Here is a 21,101-nt window from a genome sequence, read left to right on the forward strand (position 1 = left end):
ATTTGTATACCACACAGCTTCCATGTCCACAAATTCAAAATATACTTTATCAGACACAGATGAAGGGGTGAATACATCTTTAAAACACTTTCATTCATTCATTCATTCATTTATTTAAGATTTTATTTATTTATTTGACGGAGACAGACACAGCGAGAGAGGGAACCCAAGCAGGGGGAGTGGGAGAGGGAGAAGCAGGCTTCCCGCTGAGCAGGGAGCCCGATGCGGGGCTCGATCCCAGGACCCTGGGATCATGACCTGAGCTGAAGGCAGACGCTGAATGACTGAGCCACCCAGGCGCCCCCATTTATTTTTTTAAAAAGATTTTATTTATCTGAGAGAGACAGAGGGAGTGAAAGAGAGCACAAGCACGGAGAAGGGCAGAGGGAGAAGCAGACTTCCCATGGAGCAGGGAGCCCGACACAGGGCTCAATCCCAGGACCCTGGGATCATAACCTGAGCCGAAGGCAGACACTTAACAGACTGAACCACCCAGGCGCCCCTAAAGCATATTCATTTACATATAAGTGAAACAGACTGATTAGTATGATACCTATCGAGGCTTCTTAGGGCAACATATTACTTTTAATAGTCAACTAACTTGCCGACATGGAATATTTATGGGCAAAATTTAGCCACATCTAAGAAACATGATGCTATGCCATGTTTCAATCATCGACACAGGCCAAAAAATTCTAAATGCAAACTGAAAAACACTCAAGACAAAGAGTCCTGTTTATTACCTAAAACAAATTATACATTCTTCTATAATTTATCAACACCTTTTCTTTCTTCCTATTTTGATTCAAATATAAACCTTTCCACAAAAAGAATGCTTCACAGTAAAATCACCATTATCAGGGATAATAAACGGCAGCAGTGTGCTGGGTATTCCAATTTCTTATGTTTGACTTCCAAATCATTTGGTAATTTCCATTCCAGAATCAAGCCCTGGCTTATATTGCTTAGGTTAGTATCACAGTGATGGTCCTACCCTATCAGCAGGTGGCAGCAAGGAGTGTAGAGTTTATAATTTAAAAATTTTCACAAGTCTTTTAAAAAACATAATTTATTTAAACTTAAAAAAAAAAGTTTCCATTTGCATGGAGTATCTTTTCCCATCGCTTCTCTTTCAGTCTCTGTGTGTCCATCCATCTAAAGTGAGTCTCGGGCGCCTGGGTGGCTCAGTCGGTTAAGCGACTGCCTTCGGCTCAGGTCATGATCCCAGGGTCTTGGGATCGAGTCCCACATCGGGCCCCCCGCTCTGCGGGGAGCCTGCTTCTCCCTCTCCCACTCCCCCGCTTGTGTTCCCTCTCTCGCTGTGTCTCTCTGTCAAATAAATAAATAAAATCTTTAAAAAAAAAAAAAAAGAAGGCAAGCGCCAAGACGGCATCCGCAGCCTATGTTCCTCGAGAGCAGCTCCGGAGGCCACTACATGTGTGCCAAACCTAAATTTAGCACACTTATAATTAAAGTAATTACTAGTAGGTGTTGCTCGTTGCTATGTTATTCTCTGGCTGCTTTAATCATTCCTCTGTTCCTTTATTCTTCTCTTGCTCTCTTCCTCTGTGGTTTGATAACTTTCTTTGGTGGTATGCTTATAGTCCTTTATCTTTTGTGTATTTACAACAGGTTTTTGCTTTGTGGTTACCATGAGCTTAGAACTAACAACTTGTATCTGCAACCGTCTGATTGGGTGAGTTCTACTGCCCTGCCTTTGGGTTCACTGGTCCTTTCTTTTGCTTCACCTAGTCTGCGGCTGAAACCCTCTAGCATATACTGAGTTCAGTTACTGTATTCTTTAAGCTCTGTGATGTCTACTTATTTTCCATCTCTTTGAAGTTATCACTATGTTCATCCATTCTTCTCCCCAGTTTGGTGAGCATTTTTCGGACTATAATTTTGGACTTTTTATCAGGAAAATGACTTATATCCATTTGATTAAGGGTTTTTTTTTTTTCTTCCCTGAAGTTTTATCTTGTTCTTGGACTTGGAACATATTTCTCTATTTCTTCCTTTTGCTTGACTCTTCCAGTCTTCAAGGAGTGGCCTTGGGTAGGAGATGAAACTTGTCGTTTATCCAAGCAGCCCAGTAGATTTTTAAAAGCTCCCAGTAGCTGAGGATGTGCCAAGACCAGCCAGTGTCCTGTAAGAGAGGATCTTCACACACCTACATTCAGGCTGACTGAAAGCCAGAACCTCAGGTATCAGCTTTCTTCTATTTTAAGATTTATTTATTTATATGAGAAAGAGAGAGCACATACAACACAAGTGAGAAGGGCAAAGGGAGAGAGAATCTCAAACAGACTCCATGCTGAGCACAGAGCCCAGGGTAGGGCTCAATCTCACGACCTGAGCCGAAACCAAGGGTCGGACGCTGAACCAAATGCACCACCAAGGTAACTTGTCAGACATCAGCTTTTAAAAGTATGGGACCACAAGCATAAGCTCCACTGGCCACCAGAGCCAGGGGATCTGGAGATGTCCCCTGGGTGGCAGTCACAAAAACCAGAGCTCCAAACAAGTGTATAAGCTCTTTCTGGGTTATACTGGCAAACTGGGACAAGGCAGAAGGCAAGCGCCAGGGCGCCTGGGTGGCTCAGTCGTTAAGCGTCTGCCTTCAGCTCAGGTCATGATCCCAGGGTCCTGGGATCGAGCCCCACATCAGGCTCCCTGCTCAGCGGGAAGCCTGCTTCTCCCTCTCCCACTCCCCCGCTTGTGTTCCCTCTCTCGCTGTGTCTCTCTGTCAAATAAATAAATAAAATCTTTAAAAAAAAAAAAAAAAAAAAAAAAAGAAGGCAAGCGCCAAGACAGCATCCGCAGCCTATGTTCCTCGAGAGCAGCTCCGGAGGCCACTACATGTGTGCCAAACCTAAAGCCTGCCTCTCAGGCTGAAGCTTACAGTCTTATAAAGAAGAAGAAGACACGTTAACTAAATAAAAATCTATAAATACATGGGTATTTAGAAATCCGGGAATACAGACAGTCAGTATCAAATGCCTGACAGAGCTGCTGGTAAAAGAAAGTACACCAAGACAATGAAAAATTTACGATGCTTATGGTCCTGCAGGACATAAGCACAAGAACCCAATGGTTCCAGGACAGCAGAAAGTGATAAATCACAGAAGAGGTATAAAGTTCTGCGGAAGTTAGGAGGAAGAAGAAAAAATTTGCAGCTAGTGGATCATGAGCAGTTTCTTAGAGGACGTAGTGTTTGAGCTGGGCCTCGAAAAAGGAGTAAGTACAATTTAGAATCCTTCTGGGACAGGCGGGGAAAGGGAAGGGGACAGGCTCAGACCTAGAGATGGGAATCACACAGATGCTTCATTTGAACCACAATCAAGCAACAAGCAAGAAATGGAAAAATCGGTTAGATTCAAAGCCAAAAGTTCTTAGAGAACCAGTTTCTATTTGTTCCAGAAGTTCTTGAATTTCTTAAGTCTCAGAATCTCCTTAAACTCTTAAAAATTACTGACGATCTCAAAGAACTTTAGCTTATGGATTATATTTATTCATATTTATGATCTCAGAAGTTAAAATTGAGAAAATTTTAAAATATTCTTAATTCATTTTTAAATACAAATAATAAACCTATTACATGTTAATAACATTTTATGAAAATATATTTCCCAAAGCAAGACAAGACGTTTCGTGAGACGAGTAACACTACAACCTTTGCAGATCTCTTCAACTGTCTAGCTTATATCTGGATTCTCCAATCAGCTTCTGCATTCCATCTACTGGGATCTGCTGTGCTGGCTGAAGTAAGGGAGGCAAACCCAGCCTCCCACAGACATGAAGTCGGAAAAGGGAGGGCTCTTGAGGTCCTCTGAGCACTCTCTGAGAACCACGGCTAATTCTCTAAGGCAGGGGGACGTAGTGCAGATTCCTGAGCAGGGAATTGACAGAAGCAGACTTTGAGAAGATTAATTGAGAAGAAATACGCGTTGGGTTATTTTTAATTTTTAAAATCTAAATGTATTTCTCTTTCCCCATCCTTTCGATCACTTCTATAAAAACCACCAGAAACGCCCACACCATAAACATGTAGATCTATATGTGCAATGCTCAAATAACTCCAGCTTACCTTTTCCTCCTTCCAATAACTTTTTGACAGAAAGCCTCGGGAGTGGCTCAGCCTGCAGCGACGACACTTTGGAGGTTGACGAGTTTGCTTTGCTGTGAAGTAAAGTCTGAAGTATGAGACAGTCCTCCAGTTGTTTCAGTAGAAGCTTCCAGTATTCAGTGTCCAGAGAAAGGGCCTCCCAGGAATCAGTGAGGGCCTCAGAATCAGCACCCAAAACTGTTTGGGAAAACTAACAGAAAATGCACTGGTGATACTCTGGCAAAGGCTGTGGATCAACAGTCACTTGAATGAGCTTTTAACTTGAGAGCTGAGGGACCGTCAGGTCACGTCACGAAGCAACACACAGACGCCGGTTCACAAATATTACTGCTTGGCTGGATGGAACATGAGTGACAGGAGAAGACTGGATTCGGGGGCAACAGTGACAGAGCCTGGACATTTACAGAAAGACCTGTGGCAAGGCCCCTGATTCATGCGATGCGCACTAACAAGTCTGCAGGACCATCTCTGACAAGGGCCACGGTCTTTTCTGTCAGTACCAGGGTAGTGCTCGCTCTTCAGAAGGAACTCGCCAACATACAAAATGTGTCTCAAATTCCTTCTCTCTCCATTTTCATAAACATCTTAAGCCAGTAATATTAAGTTTAGCATATAAACTACTGAGACTGACAATGTTAAGTGAATCTCTACAGGCCTATTGAAGTGACTCATCCAATTAAATCCATGTCCCCCTAGAAAAAATTTGATCTACCATGAGATACAAGAGATGTTTTTTTTGTTTTTTTAAAAAATAAGTTTGAGTCTTTATAAGACATGAGGAAAAATCACAAAGCAAAAGGTCAATAGGAAACTTTTATTCAAGTCCTTCAACACTCTATGCCCAAAACAACTTTTGTTTATAAAGGGGGGAGGGTTATAAATACCATTGTAGAACTCAAGAGCTACAACAAACCTCAGAAATAATGCAGTCTAACCCTGACCTCCTTTAGACAAAGAACCTGAAGTAGGAGACTCATGTTTAAGGGACTTACCACAAATCCCCAGCTACTGGCAGAGAGCCAGGTCTCTGCCCTCTAACTGCAGTACTTTTCCCCTCGAGGTGGAAAGTACGAGGTGACGGCCAAGTTCAAGTATGCATGTCATCTGAATAAACCAGTTAAGGGCAGCACCCCTCACTCCCACAAAGACAGATGAGAACCTGCTGGACACACATTTCAAACTCTACATGTTCCATAACACCAAAGACACTGCGGCCCCAGACGAGGACAAGCAGGCTGGACAGCTAGAGATCCAGCCTACCCAAGGACAGGTGCACCCCCGCCCACTTACTTTTTTCTCGGTCATGCTGTTCGAGATCTGTGCGGCAACGGAATGCCCAACGTGTGCAGACAGCAGAGCAGCTCCGTTGTTCTCAGACTGAACACAAGCCATGCGCATCTGCTGCCACCAGGGAGACACAGGCTGGGAGTCCCAGGTCTCATCGACGGCCACTGCGGGCAGAAAGAGAAAGTCAGAAACTGAGCTCGTCGGTTCTCTCGGTTCAACCTTTAACATTAAACATAATGTTGAAACTAAATTCCCCAGGATGTGTTTGTAAATTTCTGAATTAGAAGATTAACCCACGGGGCGCCTGGGTGGCTCAGTCAGTTAAGCGCCTGCTTTCAGCTCAGGTCATTTCCAAGAGCAGTGGTCCACATCTCAAGGGCCATGGAACTGCAACAGCCACCAGCCTTTTACCTTTCATCTTGCTCAGAAGGGACAGCATCGTATGAAGACAGCACACAGACTGTGGTTTATCCAAAATATCTTTCTCCTTAGACAGCCAAACACTCAGGAGCAGAGACTGAAATCAAATTTAAATAATTTTCAGTAATAAAAAAACAAACAAAATGCTGCAGTTTTCAAGGAAGCACACATGTGTATATGAGGGATGCAGTCCTTCAGGGTGAGAAATAAGGGGCTGCTCATTACATCACGTAACATGAGAGGCAGAACAAGGTACCCTGTCTACTTAAGAGATTCTTTACCATCTGTTAGATATGGAACTTCCACCGTTGCCATCTCTTCTTTGGGTTAAGCATTGCCTTCCAGGTTGAACCTTGATTAGGGGGCATATTAACAGAAAGGTTACTACCAAGTTAGCATAGATTGTTGAGTAGATTGGTGGGAAGCCACTCAGCTGACGGGAGGAAAGGGAGGATCTGGAGCTGTGGACCTTACTCCACACTGGCCACAAGGTACTGTGGACTTGGAAGTGGTGAACAGATAAGTAAAACTATCAGATTCTAGTTTTTAAATCACTAATAAGACATGAGAAACAGACTTTATAAGCAAAAACACCTAAATCAATGTAAGTGACTTTTAAGATGCCCATGAACCAGCCTATCTACTTAAAACTGAAATATTTTAAGATGTACAAAATTTGCACATAGATAATTCTGGGATAATGAGAAGTTCAGTAGCATGGCACCGCACCTGTAACTACTAGTGATTGTGAAAGGCCTGGCTGCTTTAGCTCTGCAGGACCTTCGTGTAAAAAAACAAAAACAGAAACAAAAAAAGCTTGAGAATAAAAGGTTGATTACCAGTTTAAATATCTTAGTACAAATACTTTTCAAAAATGAAGAGTAGGAAGTTGAAGTCGTGTGTGAAGGAAATGAACTTGGGAGAATGACCGAAGGACCAGGAGATGTTAGTACTCGCCAGGCATCACCCCGTCCAATCCCAACAACCTCGCGGCAGGAACGGTCTCCCAGATTTTACAAATGATGAAAAGGAAAAGGAACTTACCCGGCACAATATAGCTAATGAGTCAGGACTGAAGTCTGAACCAAGATCTGCCTGATTCTAACACACGTTTTTTCTCTTTAAAAAACTGTACATGTGTATAGACATGTACATGTACACATAATTTGCACAAATAAAAAATAAACACACACTTTCAAAAGGAGTCTATTTCTCCCTTTTCTGTTCAAACCTCTTAGCTCTCTCCCTACGTCAGCCTCCTTTCTACCTCATCTTATCCAGAAACCTATTTTTTTCTTTAAAGATTTTATTTATTTATTTGACAGAGAGAGACACAGCGAGAAAGGGAACACAAGCAGATGGAGAGGGAGAGGCAGAGGGAGAAGCAGGCTTCCCGCTGAGCAGGGAGCCCGATGCGGGGCTTGATCCCAGGACCCTGGGATCATGACCTGAGCCGAGGGCAGACGCTCAACGACTGAGCCACCCAGGTGTCCCAAGAAACCTTTTTTTTTTTTTTACAGCCAAAAATGTGCTCTCATATTTGCCTGCATATCCGTAAGACAAAGACAATGCTAACAACAATACAGCCTAATGGTTGCAGAGAGCTGACTATGCCCAAGCCACTGGCAGCTTTCTAAGTATATACAGAGAGCATTAGGGAGCGGGCATGGGGGAGAGGTGGTCACCGCTTTATAAAACTGGGGTCATATTACATGACATGCATTCCACCTGCCACACAACATCCCGTGTGGTCCACAAACTTCTGACTGACTTTATCCATTTATCAAGGTTATTCCCTCTCTTCTAGACCTCATCACCTCACACAACACGGCTACTTATAACCACTAGGCAGGCTAAAATAAACGAGCTGCCCGTACAGGCAACAAAGTCACTCCAAAATCAACTGGAAATGACCCTGTCTCAGTGTTGTGGGCACACAAAGCAAATCAAAAGGAAATGAGGCGGGATGGGAGAACTTATCTTCTGGGGTCACTCTGATTAATTTTAGGCCAAAATATATGAGCAGGGTGCTTTAAGAGCACAGCAGGTTTCTAAGGCACCTATGGGTTTAGTGTCTTTCAAAGCTTAATTCATCTCTTCACCAGCAACAAAGTTTCAAAATGCTCAAAAAGATGGACAACCCAAAAGGTTAGACAAATTAAATGCCATGACCTGACTCCCTCCTCATACTATAAACTCTTCTATTTTTCTCTCCAACTAACCACTCCCCCTATCTACCACCACCTTTATTTAGCAAATTCTAAAACAAAAAACCCTGTTCTATTTAACTCTCCTTCCATCTCTCTCTAGGTCAACCCTGTTTCTAACTCTCATGCACCAATGTAATCTTTGCTTATAACTTAGTGGGCGCTCCTCTTGTTTATTAACTTTAAAAAGTCAATCAGTCATGCTTTACTTAGCATGTAAAAAGTTGGTATGAAACAGAGGCTGCTGTGGGAGCTATCAGAACACAATGACACAATTTTAGAATCACTTATAAACAACAGATTTTTTTAAGCTTCAGGAAAAATTAAGGTAAAAGGAGAAAAATAATCAAAGAGGAGAATACAGAGATAAGAGACCACATAAAAACATACACATAGACACACATTACAGAAAAAGAGAGTACACAGAAGGTAACGATCTCTATAACTCGTAAATACAAAATATCCTTTCAATACATCACAGCAAAGAATGTCACATTATATTATTCATAATGTGGATATTCATATTATAAATGTATACTATGTTATTTCACATATAAATGTCACATATTGACATATTACCAGATGATATGTATTAGATTTTTATTAAGAGAAAACTTGAGAGGAAATTTAGTTAATTCCTCTTTTCTACGTCAAGCAGTATCTAAGACTTGGTAAAAACCTAAGAACGTACCTAAGAATGACGTAGAAAATCCCACTGGTTCTTGGTAGATGCTTCTAATGCCTAATGAACTTTACTTTTTGCTAAGTATCCTCCCCCTGTAATATTAACATCCCAGATGTTTTAATCCTTCCCTCAGCAGAAATGCTGGCAGATAGAACATGAAGAAGCCATCTGTTAGCCCTGTCTTACTTAAACTTATTTTGTCAGTTTTTTGAATGAGCCTTATTTTCTAGTCTTTCCTGAAAACTAGGTCTGTTTTAGTATACAGAATTAAAACTTGATAAAATTCCAGTGAGGGTAGTTATAGTTTTAAACATTAAATTATAGTTTTAAACATTTAAACATTTAAAAAACTATCAGGCTGTTGTCCGTGAATTACGCTAATATAGTATATGATACTGACTAAATCAAATGTTAAGTTTTATAGAAAAATCGGTGGGCATAGTACATCTAGAAGTATTTCCAAATTTAACAATACACACAACCTAAAAAGAATACACACACACACACACACACACAACCTAGATTATAAGTTCTTCACGAACATAATTCCAATAAAACTACCATTTAAAATAGTTCAGAAAAAATAACAGGAAGAGTTAGCATTTCAAATGTCCTTGTAAACACTAATAATATATTTTGCTGAAAGACCTAACACCTTTTATTCATGACTTTTATATGTCTAACTTCTAAAAGTCTATCACTTTTAATGTCATACACTACTATCTGAGCACTGTGAATTGTGTAAGACTGATGAATCACAGACCTGTTCCCCTGAAACAATACACTATATGTTAATAAAAAAAAAAAATAGACATTCTCTTTAAAAAAAAAACTATTTGAAATTTAGTAACTTAGAAAAATGTCACTGGTTAATATTTTGGCACTGGCGCTAACTGCTTTGGGAATGAGCAAGCTGTAAGCAAGACGCACACTTACTACATGGGTACACAAAACCCCTGCACTTGATCTTCCCAAGGCCAGGCGGCTTACTCATGGCCTGAATGTGCCGGCTGCCATTTCCTCTGATCAGTGTGACCACAGTGACCAAGCAGGCTTTTTAAAAAGCTTGTCGTATTGTACATTCAATGTCTTACTTTAATTCCAGGACTTTGTTTTTGTTTTTCTAGGTTGTTTTTTTTTTTTTGAAGAAGTTTCCCCTCCCCTTCCCATTCGTAACTACTATTTACATGCTTTCAGTGAAAATGTCTTATTTCTCTGTACTCCACGGCAGGATTTTAAAAACGTACACGACTGCTTTTAAAAGCATTCAGCTACTGATAGAATACTTCAAAAACCTAACCATAAAATATTCATCTGGAGAAGCGACCAATCATTTGGAATGCGTGAAATAGTCTTTCAGAGTTAGATGATTTTTAAAAAGAATTTAAAATTATAATCCATTTTATAAATTCTATAGCACAATAAATACACTTACAGATCCCAGCATTATGGATTTAAAATCGTGAAATTTCCTATATATCACTTTATTACATTATAACATATACATATTTACAATAAAGTTCACTAATTTTAAGTTGGGTGGCCAACACCATAAACATCATCCCCCAAAGTTCCCTTGTGCTTTGCTGTAGTCAATCTCCAACCCCCACCGTCATCTTCTAGCAAACTCCCATCTGCTGTGTCACTGTATTTTTGCTTATTCTAGTATTTCATATAATTAAAATCATACAGGAGGTAGTCTTATTTCTGGATCTTTTCACTTAGTGTAATGCTTCTGAGATTCATTCATTTATTTATTACACAATTATTTTGTGTATCAGTAGTTCATTCCACTGTATGGATATACCATAACTTAACCACTTATCAGTTGATGGATATTTGGGTTGTCTGCATTTTGGGCTATTATGATTAAAGCTGTTAACATTTTATTCCAAATCTATGTGAACATATGTTTTCATTCCTCCTAGAAAAACACCTAGGAATGAGATTGCTGGATTTTATTGTACATCTCTGTTCAACATCATAATAAACTTTTAAACTATTTTCCAAAGTTATTGTATTAGTTGGCATTTCCATTAGCTGTGTTGGGAGCTCTGATTGTCCCACATCTTCATCAACACTTGGTGCATCAGGAGTCTTAATTTCAGTCATCCTCTTGAGAAAGAGTCTACTGTGGCTTTATTTCGCATTTCCCTAACAGTGAATGATGCTGACCACCTTTCAGGTGACATTTGCCATTTTTAAGTATATTTTTTGGTAATGTGATGGTTCAAATCTTTTGCTTTCCTTATTGTATTGTTTGTCTTATTACTGAGTCATATAAATTCTTTCTTAATGTGGATTCATTTATCAAATGTAAGTTTTGAAAGAGAGGTTTGCCTCTCAGTTTCTTAACAGTTCTAAAACACAGAAGTTTTGAATTTTGATGAAGTGTAATTGATCAATATTTTTCTTTTATGTTCATGCTTTCTGTGCCCTATAAAATCTTTCCCCGCATCAAGCTTTCTCCTGTGTTTTCTTCTGTAAGTTCTGTAGTTTTAGCTCTTATATTTATGTTCCACTTTGAGTTAATTTTTATATATGGCTTGAGGAAAGATTTGAGGTTCATTTTTCCCAATGTTTCTTGAACCCCAGATTTAATGCATTTTATTGATACTGATTAAACATAATGTAAAAATGAGAAGTATCTTGTACTCATTTAAGCATCTCAAATTTGAATAATAAATACTTACCTCCTCTCTTTTTAACTTTTTATTTTATAATAGTTATAGATTTACTAGGGGCACAAAAAAAAATGCACAACAAACTCCCATGCACCCTTCCCACAGCGTCCCCTAATGTTGACATCTTATACAATATCAAAACCAAGAAATTAACATTGGTAAAATCCATACAGCTTATTCAAATTTCACCAATAATGCATGCACCCATATGTGTGTGCACGCAATTCTATCAAATGTGTAGCTTTTCACAAAAACATCACCATGATCAAGCACTCAACTATGTATCAGCACGACTCCCTTGTGTCAACCCTTTACAGCCACACCCATCCCTCCAGTCACTCACCCCTCACCCGTGACTACCACTAATCTCTTCTCTATCTCTATAATGGTGCTATTTCATGACTGTTACAAAAATGGAATCATGCAAGTACACGTCTTTTCAAGATGGGCATTTTCCACCCAGCATATTTTCCTTGCAGTTCATTCAAGTTATTGTGGGAATCAATGGTTAAGTCTTACTATTGGGGAGTAGTCCATGGTAAAGATGTACCACAGTTTGTTTAACCATTCACCCACCGAAGGACATTCGCGTAGCTTGCAGTTTTGGCCTACTATGAATAAAGCCACTTATGAACATCCATGTAAAACCTATGCATATCTTTAACTGCCTTACTTCCTGACATACATACTGCAAAGGAACAAAGAATGGAATCTGTTTTTAAAGGATGTAAATGTTCAATTAAAACAATACACGAACACAGTCAACAAGCTCATAGAGGAGCTTTCCCAGATCCTGGCCAAAATGTAGGGTGTTACTGGGGATGCGAAAGTGTGTGTATGTGTGCATGTGAGTGGTTAGGGTAAAGACAAGGGAGGACGGCAGGGTCACCTCCCTTGTCCTGTGCAGAAGGGCAAACATTTAGTGGTGGTGTTGTTTTCTAGTGAATGATTCTTTTGTTTTACATTTGTTATAGCAGAGAGACTAAACCCTAACCTATATTCAAAGTTTGGGAATGTTTGATAACAATTCTGTATTGCTCTAAGGGAAGTTGATTTTGTTCTCTAATTTTTTACTTCTAATATGATCAATTTCACGGTTGATTACAATCCACTATAAATGCATGCATACATGTCAGATTCTAAATTTATTTTAGGCTGACCATGGAATATGCCCGCTACAATTTACAGGGAATTAGAAAAATAAAATAATATTACTCAATTAAATATGGTGATTATAAATTTCTTCGATCACTTTTGGAAGGTTTTCATGTATGTTCTATGATATGCTTCGGACAATGGTTAAAAAAAAAGGACTGACACTTCTGGATGACATGAGAAGGGAAGAAAAACGTGCAACAACAAGAAAGCTTACCAACAACAGCTGAGGGCTAAGTCCAGCTGACTCCAGAGTGTGACACATATCCTCGGTAGAGCTTTCTCCATGCAAACACTTCCAGAAAAAGAAACTACCTAGTAAAACAAAAGTAAAATGCATTAACCAATGGCTACTTACCATTTGGACTAATATTCTTCCTGAATTGCAATCCAGATCCCCAGAGAGGCAAACCAGCATGAGAAAAAAGAAATTGTCTCAGTTTGCTTGATTTTAAACTTTTTTTTTTTTAATTTATTTATTTGACAGAGAGAGACACAGCGAGAGAGAGAACACAAGCGGGGGAGTGGGAGAGGGAGAAGCAGGCTCCCCACCAAGCAGGGAGCCCGATGTGGGACTCGATCCCAGGACCCTGGGATCATGACCTGAGCCGAAGGCAGACGCTTAACGACTGAGCCACCCAGGTGCCCCAGTTTGCTTGATTTTAAAGCAGAGGGCAAATCATCACCTAACACTGTCTCTTTAGTATACGTATTAACCAATAAAACTTGTATAACATAGTGCCTACATATCCAGAGTAGTTTTTGTTCACTGAAAAATACACATTAAATTCTTAGGTTAATTTTAAAACAAACTGAACCTTTGAGATGCTGTAAACTCCTGCCAGGCTTTCCTCCAGAAGAGGCGGGATTCAAAGAGCATTTTTATCATTCCACCTACCTAAAGCCACATACTCCTCTTCACTTATCTTCTTTATGTTGATCACATCCTTCTCATATTCTAAATATTCCAGGAATGTTTTTACAGGTAACACACCATCCTTATCATCAGAAAATCGGACTGTAGCAGTCCTGGTTTTTTCCTCTTTGTACTTCTCTAGCAATGCCTGGAGCTTAAGCAGTTCTTTTTCATCAAGCCTCAGTAACACAGCCAAGTCCTTAAAAAAATAGGAAAAAAAAAAAAAGGTTGTGAATACACCGTATCTCTTCCTATGACTCTGCCATCAGGGTCAACCCCATTATTTGAAGTGAAATGCAAGACTATAAGCAAATGATGACTTGTTAATTAATGTGATAGCTCTAATGTACTCTGCTTAAAATTTTAATCACAAATTCATGAATTGGAAGTAACTTGAACTAATCTTGAAACACTACATATTACAAGTACGATTTTTATATAATTTCTTGAGAATACTCTATACTCATCTAAAATGTTTGAATTTTACTAAAGTTGCATTAATTTAGAATCAGAAAAAAATCGCAAGAGTATCAACTGCAACTCTTGTGATTCTAAGTAAACTAAAGGCCTATTTGAATGTTTATTTATTAAGCAGCATAAACACAATAAAAAATACTGAAACCAAGCCTCACTGTATCTACACATACATCCTCTATGTGGCTCTCAGGGATATAGAGGTTGAAAAGTTACGTACTACATGGAGCACTGGGTGTTATACGAAAACAATGAATCGTGGATCACTACATCAAAACCTAATAATGTACTGTATGGTGACTAATATAACATAACAAAATAAAATTAAATTAAAAAAAAGTTAGAGACATATCCTGCCCACCTTTCAAACTATCTTTACAGACCATATGTGCAAAAACATCTCCTGATATTACTATTATTTTTCTAAATTAGGGATAAACATACACACACACACACACACAAACATATGCTTAAAAGACCCTAAATTCACCATAGCAAGCAAAACTTTCTCCCCGCCACATGCTGTTTTTAAAAACAAGTAGTAAATTGCAGAACGCTATGAACACACACCAGTAGTTCAAAGCTATACTGAATTTATTATATATGAGCGAGCTTATATGAACTACATCCCATAGGAACAAAAATGTTCCCAGACTTGAATTTTAGTTTTACACGCACAAGATTAGCCATTCAGCCTAGAAGTGGACTATACATTTTTTGAAGGATCTAAACAAGTTCACAGCAAAATACAATTTTAATTCTTAAAAAGTGCTTCAAAAAATAATAAAGAGCAATCAGCCAACTGATAACTTTAAATTTTGTATTTTTATCTTTACATACTGTATTGGGGCTATCAAGTGAAAATGAATTCTGTAGGGGATTACTAATGACATATACTTAACTTTCTTTGGTGAGGTAGGAAAGTTTGGATCTTATGAAAAAATTAGGCATTGAAGAATCTATGAAATATCTAGGCAATCCTGCAGACATAATTTAGTCAACTTGAACCTTCTTATTGTTTGAAATGATTTTATACTATTGCTGAAGTAGAAAGAAAAACAAAAAGATCCTGAAAAATGGCTTTGTTGTTTATAATAGCAATCACAGAATATTATGAAGGCTGTTAAAATGCTTTATGAAATCCATCTATAATCCCAAGGATAAAAAAATTGTTAGAATGTGTAAGTAGTTTCCAATATAGAGAGAAAATCTTTCATTTTTCTGTTTAAAAATTTTTATTCACGTATGTATAAAATAAAAGGTTTCCACTTTAAACTTCAATTAAGTTTCAGATACACCAGATAATTTTTTATAAATATTATCAGTGACTTGACAAATCACTAAAATCACTTAAATAATAATTTTCCTTTAGATATGTGGAAGACATGAACCCTAAAGGCAAGCAGGCTGTCCACAGTCACACGGTAATCTGAGAGAAAGAGAGGACAACCTTTCTCTCTACTCTCTATTAAGGAAACTATTTCTCTGTATGAAAAGTAAGAATTTTGCATACATGCCCCAAAATTACCAATACTGCACCATAATGAAGATTACAAGGTACTGCCATTTTTTTAATGTTTTACAGAATGAGAACATAGAACATTTACTATAATTAAACACTTTGATGTAAGACAGAATTTCTATTTAAGTAGTATGTAGTAGACAAGAGAACAAGCTGTATGAGTTTATTCACAACACCACTGAAAACCCAGTCTCTTCTGTTTAGCAAAATCTTTTTTTTTTCTTTAAAAGAAATTAAAGTTTTGCTACTTCAGCAAACTGAATATATTTTAATTGGCAAATCGTGTCCAGTTATGTTGTCAGAAACAACCTTAAAAAATGAGTTGAGAGAAACCAAATGCTTCTAAGATAGTGAAAATGGATTAACAATAAACTGTAATATCTTGGCATAAATAATACAAAGTTAGCACTATGGCACAGAGAGCCAGCAGGAGATCTTATAAAGAAAACACACCTTTACCCTTCATAAAAATTCTCAATTTTCTACTTCTTTACTGTCAATGAAAAAATTAAAAATAATCGAAGAGATTATTTTGTATAATGAGGAATGGAATTACTCACATTATCCGAGAATGGTGTGTCTGAATGAAAATCAAGGGAATTTAACTGACAGACAGACTCATAAAGATGGAGTAATTTCAGTTTATTGGCACAAAACTGTAGCAATCCTTCATCAACAGACTCAAGCTCTAAAACGTGGAAGAAAAAATACATTAAAGAGATATATTTAACAAACTTATAAAAAGGTCTTTCATTAACACTCATAGTATTTTATACTTCTCTGATGTTCTAGTCTATTAAATACTGAGATACTTAAGCTATAACAGATTACTAAGACAAAGATGATTTTTTCATCATGGAAAAATGTCCCAATTTTTTAATGAAATAAGGCATAGTACTAGTGGGGGAGGGGGTGGAGAAAAAGAAAAAAAGAGCTATCTTAGTCTAATACTCAAATTTTTTAAAAATGATCTGAAAACAGCTTTGAAAATATTCTCCCTCACCCCGTAATTCATATGCCACCCATTCTGTTCACAGAGGACAGACAAATAGAAAGCTGCCTGGCTCTTGTTATCATGGTGGTCAAAGATACCAGAATTCAAGCACAAACTCTGGACTGTAACAGATTTATCCTCAAAGAAGGCTGGCAAAGAGACCAAAGTACAATTCTACTTAACATTCTCCATCAATCAGGCTTTTTTATTTTTTTTAAAAAAGAGAAATACTCTCTATATAATACATTCCCTCATGATAATTTAAATATTTATCATCTAATATAAAACAACTACTCTTTTAAAAGGCAGGGACTTTACCTCCAAGAGCTGGTATAGCTACAATAAAACTTAGCATATTAAATAGGTGAAATTTTTAGGAATCTCAATTATGGGTAGAACTTGAAACTGGTGGTGATTTTATAGAATTCCAACAGTGGTATTTGGTTTACTTTTATCTCGTCCAGTGCAAGATAAATTCTGATTCAATAAATTTTGAGATTTCGGTAAAGCCTGGAGGGATGGGGGAGCTTTATAAACATACTACGCTTTTTAAAAGACGTATTTCTAACAAGCTGTATATACTAAAGAAATTCACTATTTTCCAAAAGTCAGCTTTAAATATGTGTTGAAAAAAAATCTCAACATTAGGATGCTTAAAGTCTTGAAAGGGGATACTATGATCTGTTTATTAAGCCACTTTAAGTTGGCTTAAATATAAATATAAAGCTGGCTTTATATAACTAACATGACAAGCAAAAAGTCACAGCTAGACGAAGTCTGCACATTACACACTACAATTTAATTTATGTTAGGTATTGAGAATAAACTGAATTTTGCTGGGTCAGCTGGATAGAGTACAGAGTTAAAATCCCACAGTTAGAGATGTAGTTCTTTTTCAGACAAATTTTGAACAGTAAAAAACAACCAGCAAACTCAGAGCTAATACTTTACTTAGAGTCCAATTTTGGAAGTCCTTACTGTTCATGAGGGAAGTAGAGGAGAAAATGTGGATTCCATACAGTAACAGAACGTTAATTCAAAGTGTACTTTTTTTTAAAATCATTAGCTCAGTCAAAACAAATTTAAAGAATGCTTCCTCTACAGGAATCACTCTCCTTCCATAAAGCTAAGTAAAAGACAGTTTGAAAGCAAGAAAGCCGCACTGTTTTTTGCAGACCACCAGCTAACTTTCTCCCCTCATGCTGCTGCCTCTCACACGCGCACGACTGTAACAAAATAACCACTTCTCACCATCCTACACTGGTGTCTTTCCTCAGGGTAGAAAGATTTTTAAGAAAAATATTTACAGAAAGAAACAGTATATTCAGAGAAAGCTCAGATGAAGATCAGCTGCATACACCAAGTAGGGAATAAAAAAGTCTCCAAATACTAAAGGTATGAAATAAGTTTCCTTATTTCTTGCAGTATTTCCACATTGAAGTAACATGATGATATCATAAACAGGAATAGCTTTTTATAATCAGAATTATAAAATCTGAAGACCAGAACCTCCAATCAGTACAAACCCTATTACCTTGATTTTTTAAAGTGTCCATTAAAGTCTGAGTGATGTTTCTAAGGCAGGAAAATGGTAATCGTTCACTTGCAAAAATGCTTTCCAAGGCCTAGAAGAAAGATATTGAGCAATTCTAACAATCAGAAGGCAACGATTTTGTTTTTTAAATTTCATATTTATGCCAACACCTTCAGTACCCCAAATTTCCAAGGGAAGCTCCATAATTAAGATGTTTTCGTGGACGTACCTGAGAAGGAGAGTTGCATCATATCTATTATGCAATCAATTTCATCTCCTGCACCTTATGGTGGAATGGCAAAGAATCCAGACTCAGAATGAAACAACTAGAAGGCAACTGGTATTTAACAGAATGGCCAAGATGAAACAGGGACCACGATAAAGCTATTCACCAATAAAAAGAGTGTAAGTCTATACTCCACCAGCATAAATGAAAAGCAGAGGCTGTTACTGTTGTGTCAGTGATGAAAGCTGACAACTTAGTTACTGTTTCATGACTGCATTTGAGCATGGCTGGGGGAATACACAGGCCATGCAAGGTGTATATAGATGCTCCTGCCTCACCCCACCTCCCTCTTCCTGCCCCTCCCCCAGCAGATACTTAAGAGCCTTCACCACCAGTTCCAAAATCTCTCTTTATGCCTAAAGAAGCCACCATCAGAATCACCAATGGGTAGACACAGCAGTTAAAGTTCATACTTATCCTTTCATATTAGGCCATTAAACTGGCTTTTTATCGATAAGACTAAATAATTTCAAAAGTTGGCTGAGAATGTAGCATGAGACAAAGACTGTAACACACCCACCTGTGTGTGTGTGTGTGTGTGTGTGTGTGTGTGCACGTAGGTAAGAAATGGGGCTCTGAGGGTGGCTCAAGAGGGTGGTCAAGCCCATGATGAGGCAACTACATGGTGGATATGAAGAAAGTGACTGAAAAAGGCAAATACCCAGCAAAACGCAATTGTCTCTGTTCTGTCTACCACTTGCCTATTTATTCATTCTTCCAAAGCCTGAACTGTTTTTTTTCCCTTTAGTGTTAAAAACAATACACAACTTTAACTATGAGCTTTCCCAGCATTTTTTATAAAATTCATAGTTTCACACACAATTCAGTAGTACAATAATTTTTAAAAAGGTCAAGAAGACAGTCTGTAGTATGCTGAACTTTTCCAATTTTGCTGTTCCGTGAAGTAAGACAAGAAAGATGGTATCAAAATGAGAAGCCTTGTTTGGGTTATAACCCTCCCTTTCTACCACAGGTTCTCTAAACTACCTCTCTTGGATGCCCACCTTGTCATAGGAATGTCATCTTTCATAACTGAGACTTTGTCCTGAGAAAGAGGAGAACCAATTAGCCCTGTCAGCAGAATGGAAAACTTGATTAGAAGTCACAGGGACTTGGGTGCCTGGGTGGCTCAGTCAGTTAAGCATCTGACTCTTGATTTCAGCTCAGGTCAGGATCTCAGAGTTGTGAAATCAAGCCCTGTGTCGGGCTATGCACTGGGCATGGAGCCCTGCTTAAGTTTCTCTCTCCCTCTCCCTCTGCCCCTCCCCACCCTCCTTCTCTTAAAAAAAAAAAAAAAAAAAGTCACAGGGACTTGTCAGTTCTACAATAAAATAATAAAAAGTATTTTTTAAAAATGACTGCCACAGTAAAATAAAAGGGAATAAAAAGAAATCAATATTCACTAAATTTTTACTCCCACATATCTAGCATTATTTTAGTTGTTGTGGATTATGAAATTGATGTATTTGGTGAGGTCCCTACTTGGAGGAGCTTAAAAGAGGTAAAAAGGAAAAAACTGGTGAGCTAGGATTCATGTACAAGAAATAATTAGAGAACAAGTAGCCATTAGCTATCCAGTTCTGACTAAAAGCAGAGTAGGAGGTTCAGAGGCATCCATAGGGATTGAAGTGTTGTGTAAGAATTTAAAGAGTTAGAACTTTGGGTGCCTGGGTGGCTCAGTTGGTTAAGCGGCTGCCTTCATCTCAGGTCATGATCCCAGGGTCCTGGGATCGAGCCCTGCATCGGGCTCCCTGCTCGTCAGGGAGCCTGCTTCTCCCTCTCCCTCTGCCTGCCGGCCCCCTGCGTGAGCTGTCAAATAAATAATTAAAATCTTAAAAAAAAAAAAAAAAAGAATTTATAGAGTTAGAACTTGAGCAGCATTATGAGGGGTTTGGAGAAGAGGGTGTGAGTAAAAGAAATCACAGTGAGTTGTCATATTAGAACCACAAACCTGGCAAAAAGCAACAAGTCTGCCAATACCATGGGATGCTGAGGCTGTGGAGGAACAGGCCCTCTTACACGGTACAAGTGGGAACATACATTAGTGCAAGTATTTTGAGAAGCAATCTTTCATCAACTAGTACAGCTAGAGAAGCTCAGTACACTACAATTCCCCTCTTAGGTACAAACTCAACAGAAGCTCTCGCATATGTGCACCTGGGAACATAAAGATACGTAGTATCCTATGTACAAGGATAATCACAGTACCACTGTAAGAGAAAAAACTAGAAACAACTCTACATGCCCCCTGACAGGAGGAGAGCGAACCAAGTACAGCAGACACGGTACATGTCCACTGTGGCTGCAGGCACCAACAGGGACGTCGCAAAGAAACATACTGTTGAAGGAAGGAGACACGGAGCATGACTCCAGTGATACGAAGTTTTAAAAGGCAGAAAACGCATCGACATTTTAAAGGAGCCATACAGAAATAATACAACTATAAAAAGCAAAAGAGAGAGAAACACAAAATTCTGAACACTGGTTACCTTAGGAATGGGAGGAGGGGCTTGACGAGGGACACGTAGGGCTCTTCAGAGTTCTTGGTAACATTCTATTTCCTAAGGTGGGTGGTCATACATATGTGTTCATTATTATTCTTTATTCTGAGTATATGTTATGTATAGATGTGTGTGTGTGTTTCAAACATGCACACATGTGTATGGTAATGTTACTTAATTAAAAAAAGGAGGAAAGGAGAGAGACAACAGGAACTTCCATATGTGAATATAAAAAGGATGTGTGAATAAAAACCGGAAAAGAAGAGGTTAGCTTGTCATGTTTGAAGGGAAAAAGGAAAATAAAGACCTT

The 21,101-nt window shown here is 38.4% G+C and overlaps 1 protein-coding gene across 1 annotated transcript in view; it reads right to left on the minus strand.

Annotated features, from left to right (window-relative positions):
- RAB3GAP2 (RAB3 GTPase activating non-catalytic protein subunit 2) overlaps positions 1–21,101 on the minus strand; it is a 97,289-nt gene that overhangs the window by 16,902 nt on the left and 59,286 nt on the right. Inside the window, exons 18-24 of the mRNA XM_078078378.1 lie at positions 18,005–18,095; positions 16,037–16,164; positions 13,459–13,679; positions 12,782–12,875; positions 5,825–5,930; positions 5,417–5,577; positions 4,088–4,316 (exon numbers count right to left, since the gene is read on the minus strand). Of these exons, the coding sequence (XP_077934504.1) occupies positions 4,088–4,316; positions 5,417–5,577; positions 5,825–5,930; positions 12,782–12,875; positions 13,459–13,679; positions 16,037–16,164; positions 18,005–18,095 (1,030 nt within the window). The remainder of the gene's footprint in view (positions 1–4,087; positions 4,317–5,416; positions 5,578–5,824; positions 5,931–12,781; positions 12,876–13,458; positions 13,680–16,036; positions 16,165–18,004; positions 18,096–21,101) is intronic.

This window comes from Halichoerus grypus, chromosome 7, assembly GCF_964656455.1.
Source record: "Halichoerus grypus chromosome 7, mHalGry1.hap1.1, whole genome shotgun sequence".
In the NCBI taxonomy this organism is placed as follows: Eukaryota; Metazoa; Chordata; class Mammalia; order Carnivora; family Phocidae; genus Halichoerus; species Halichoerus grypus.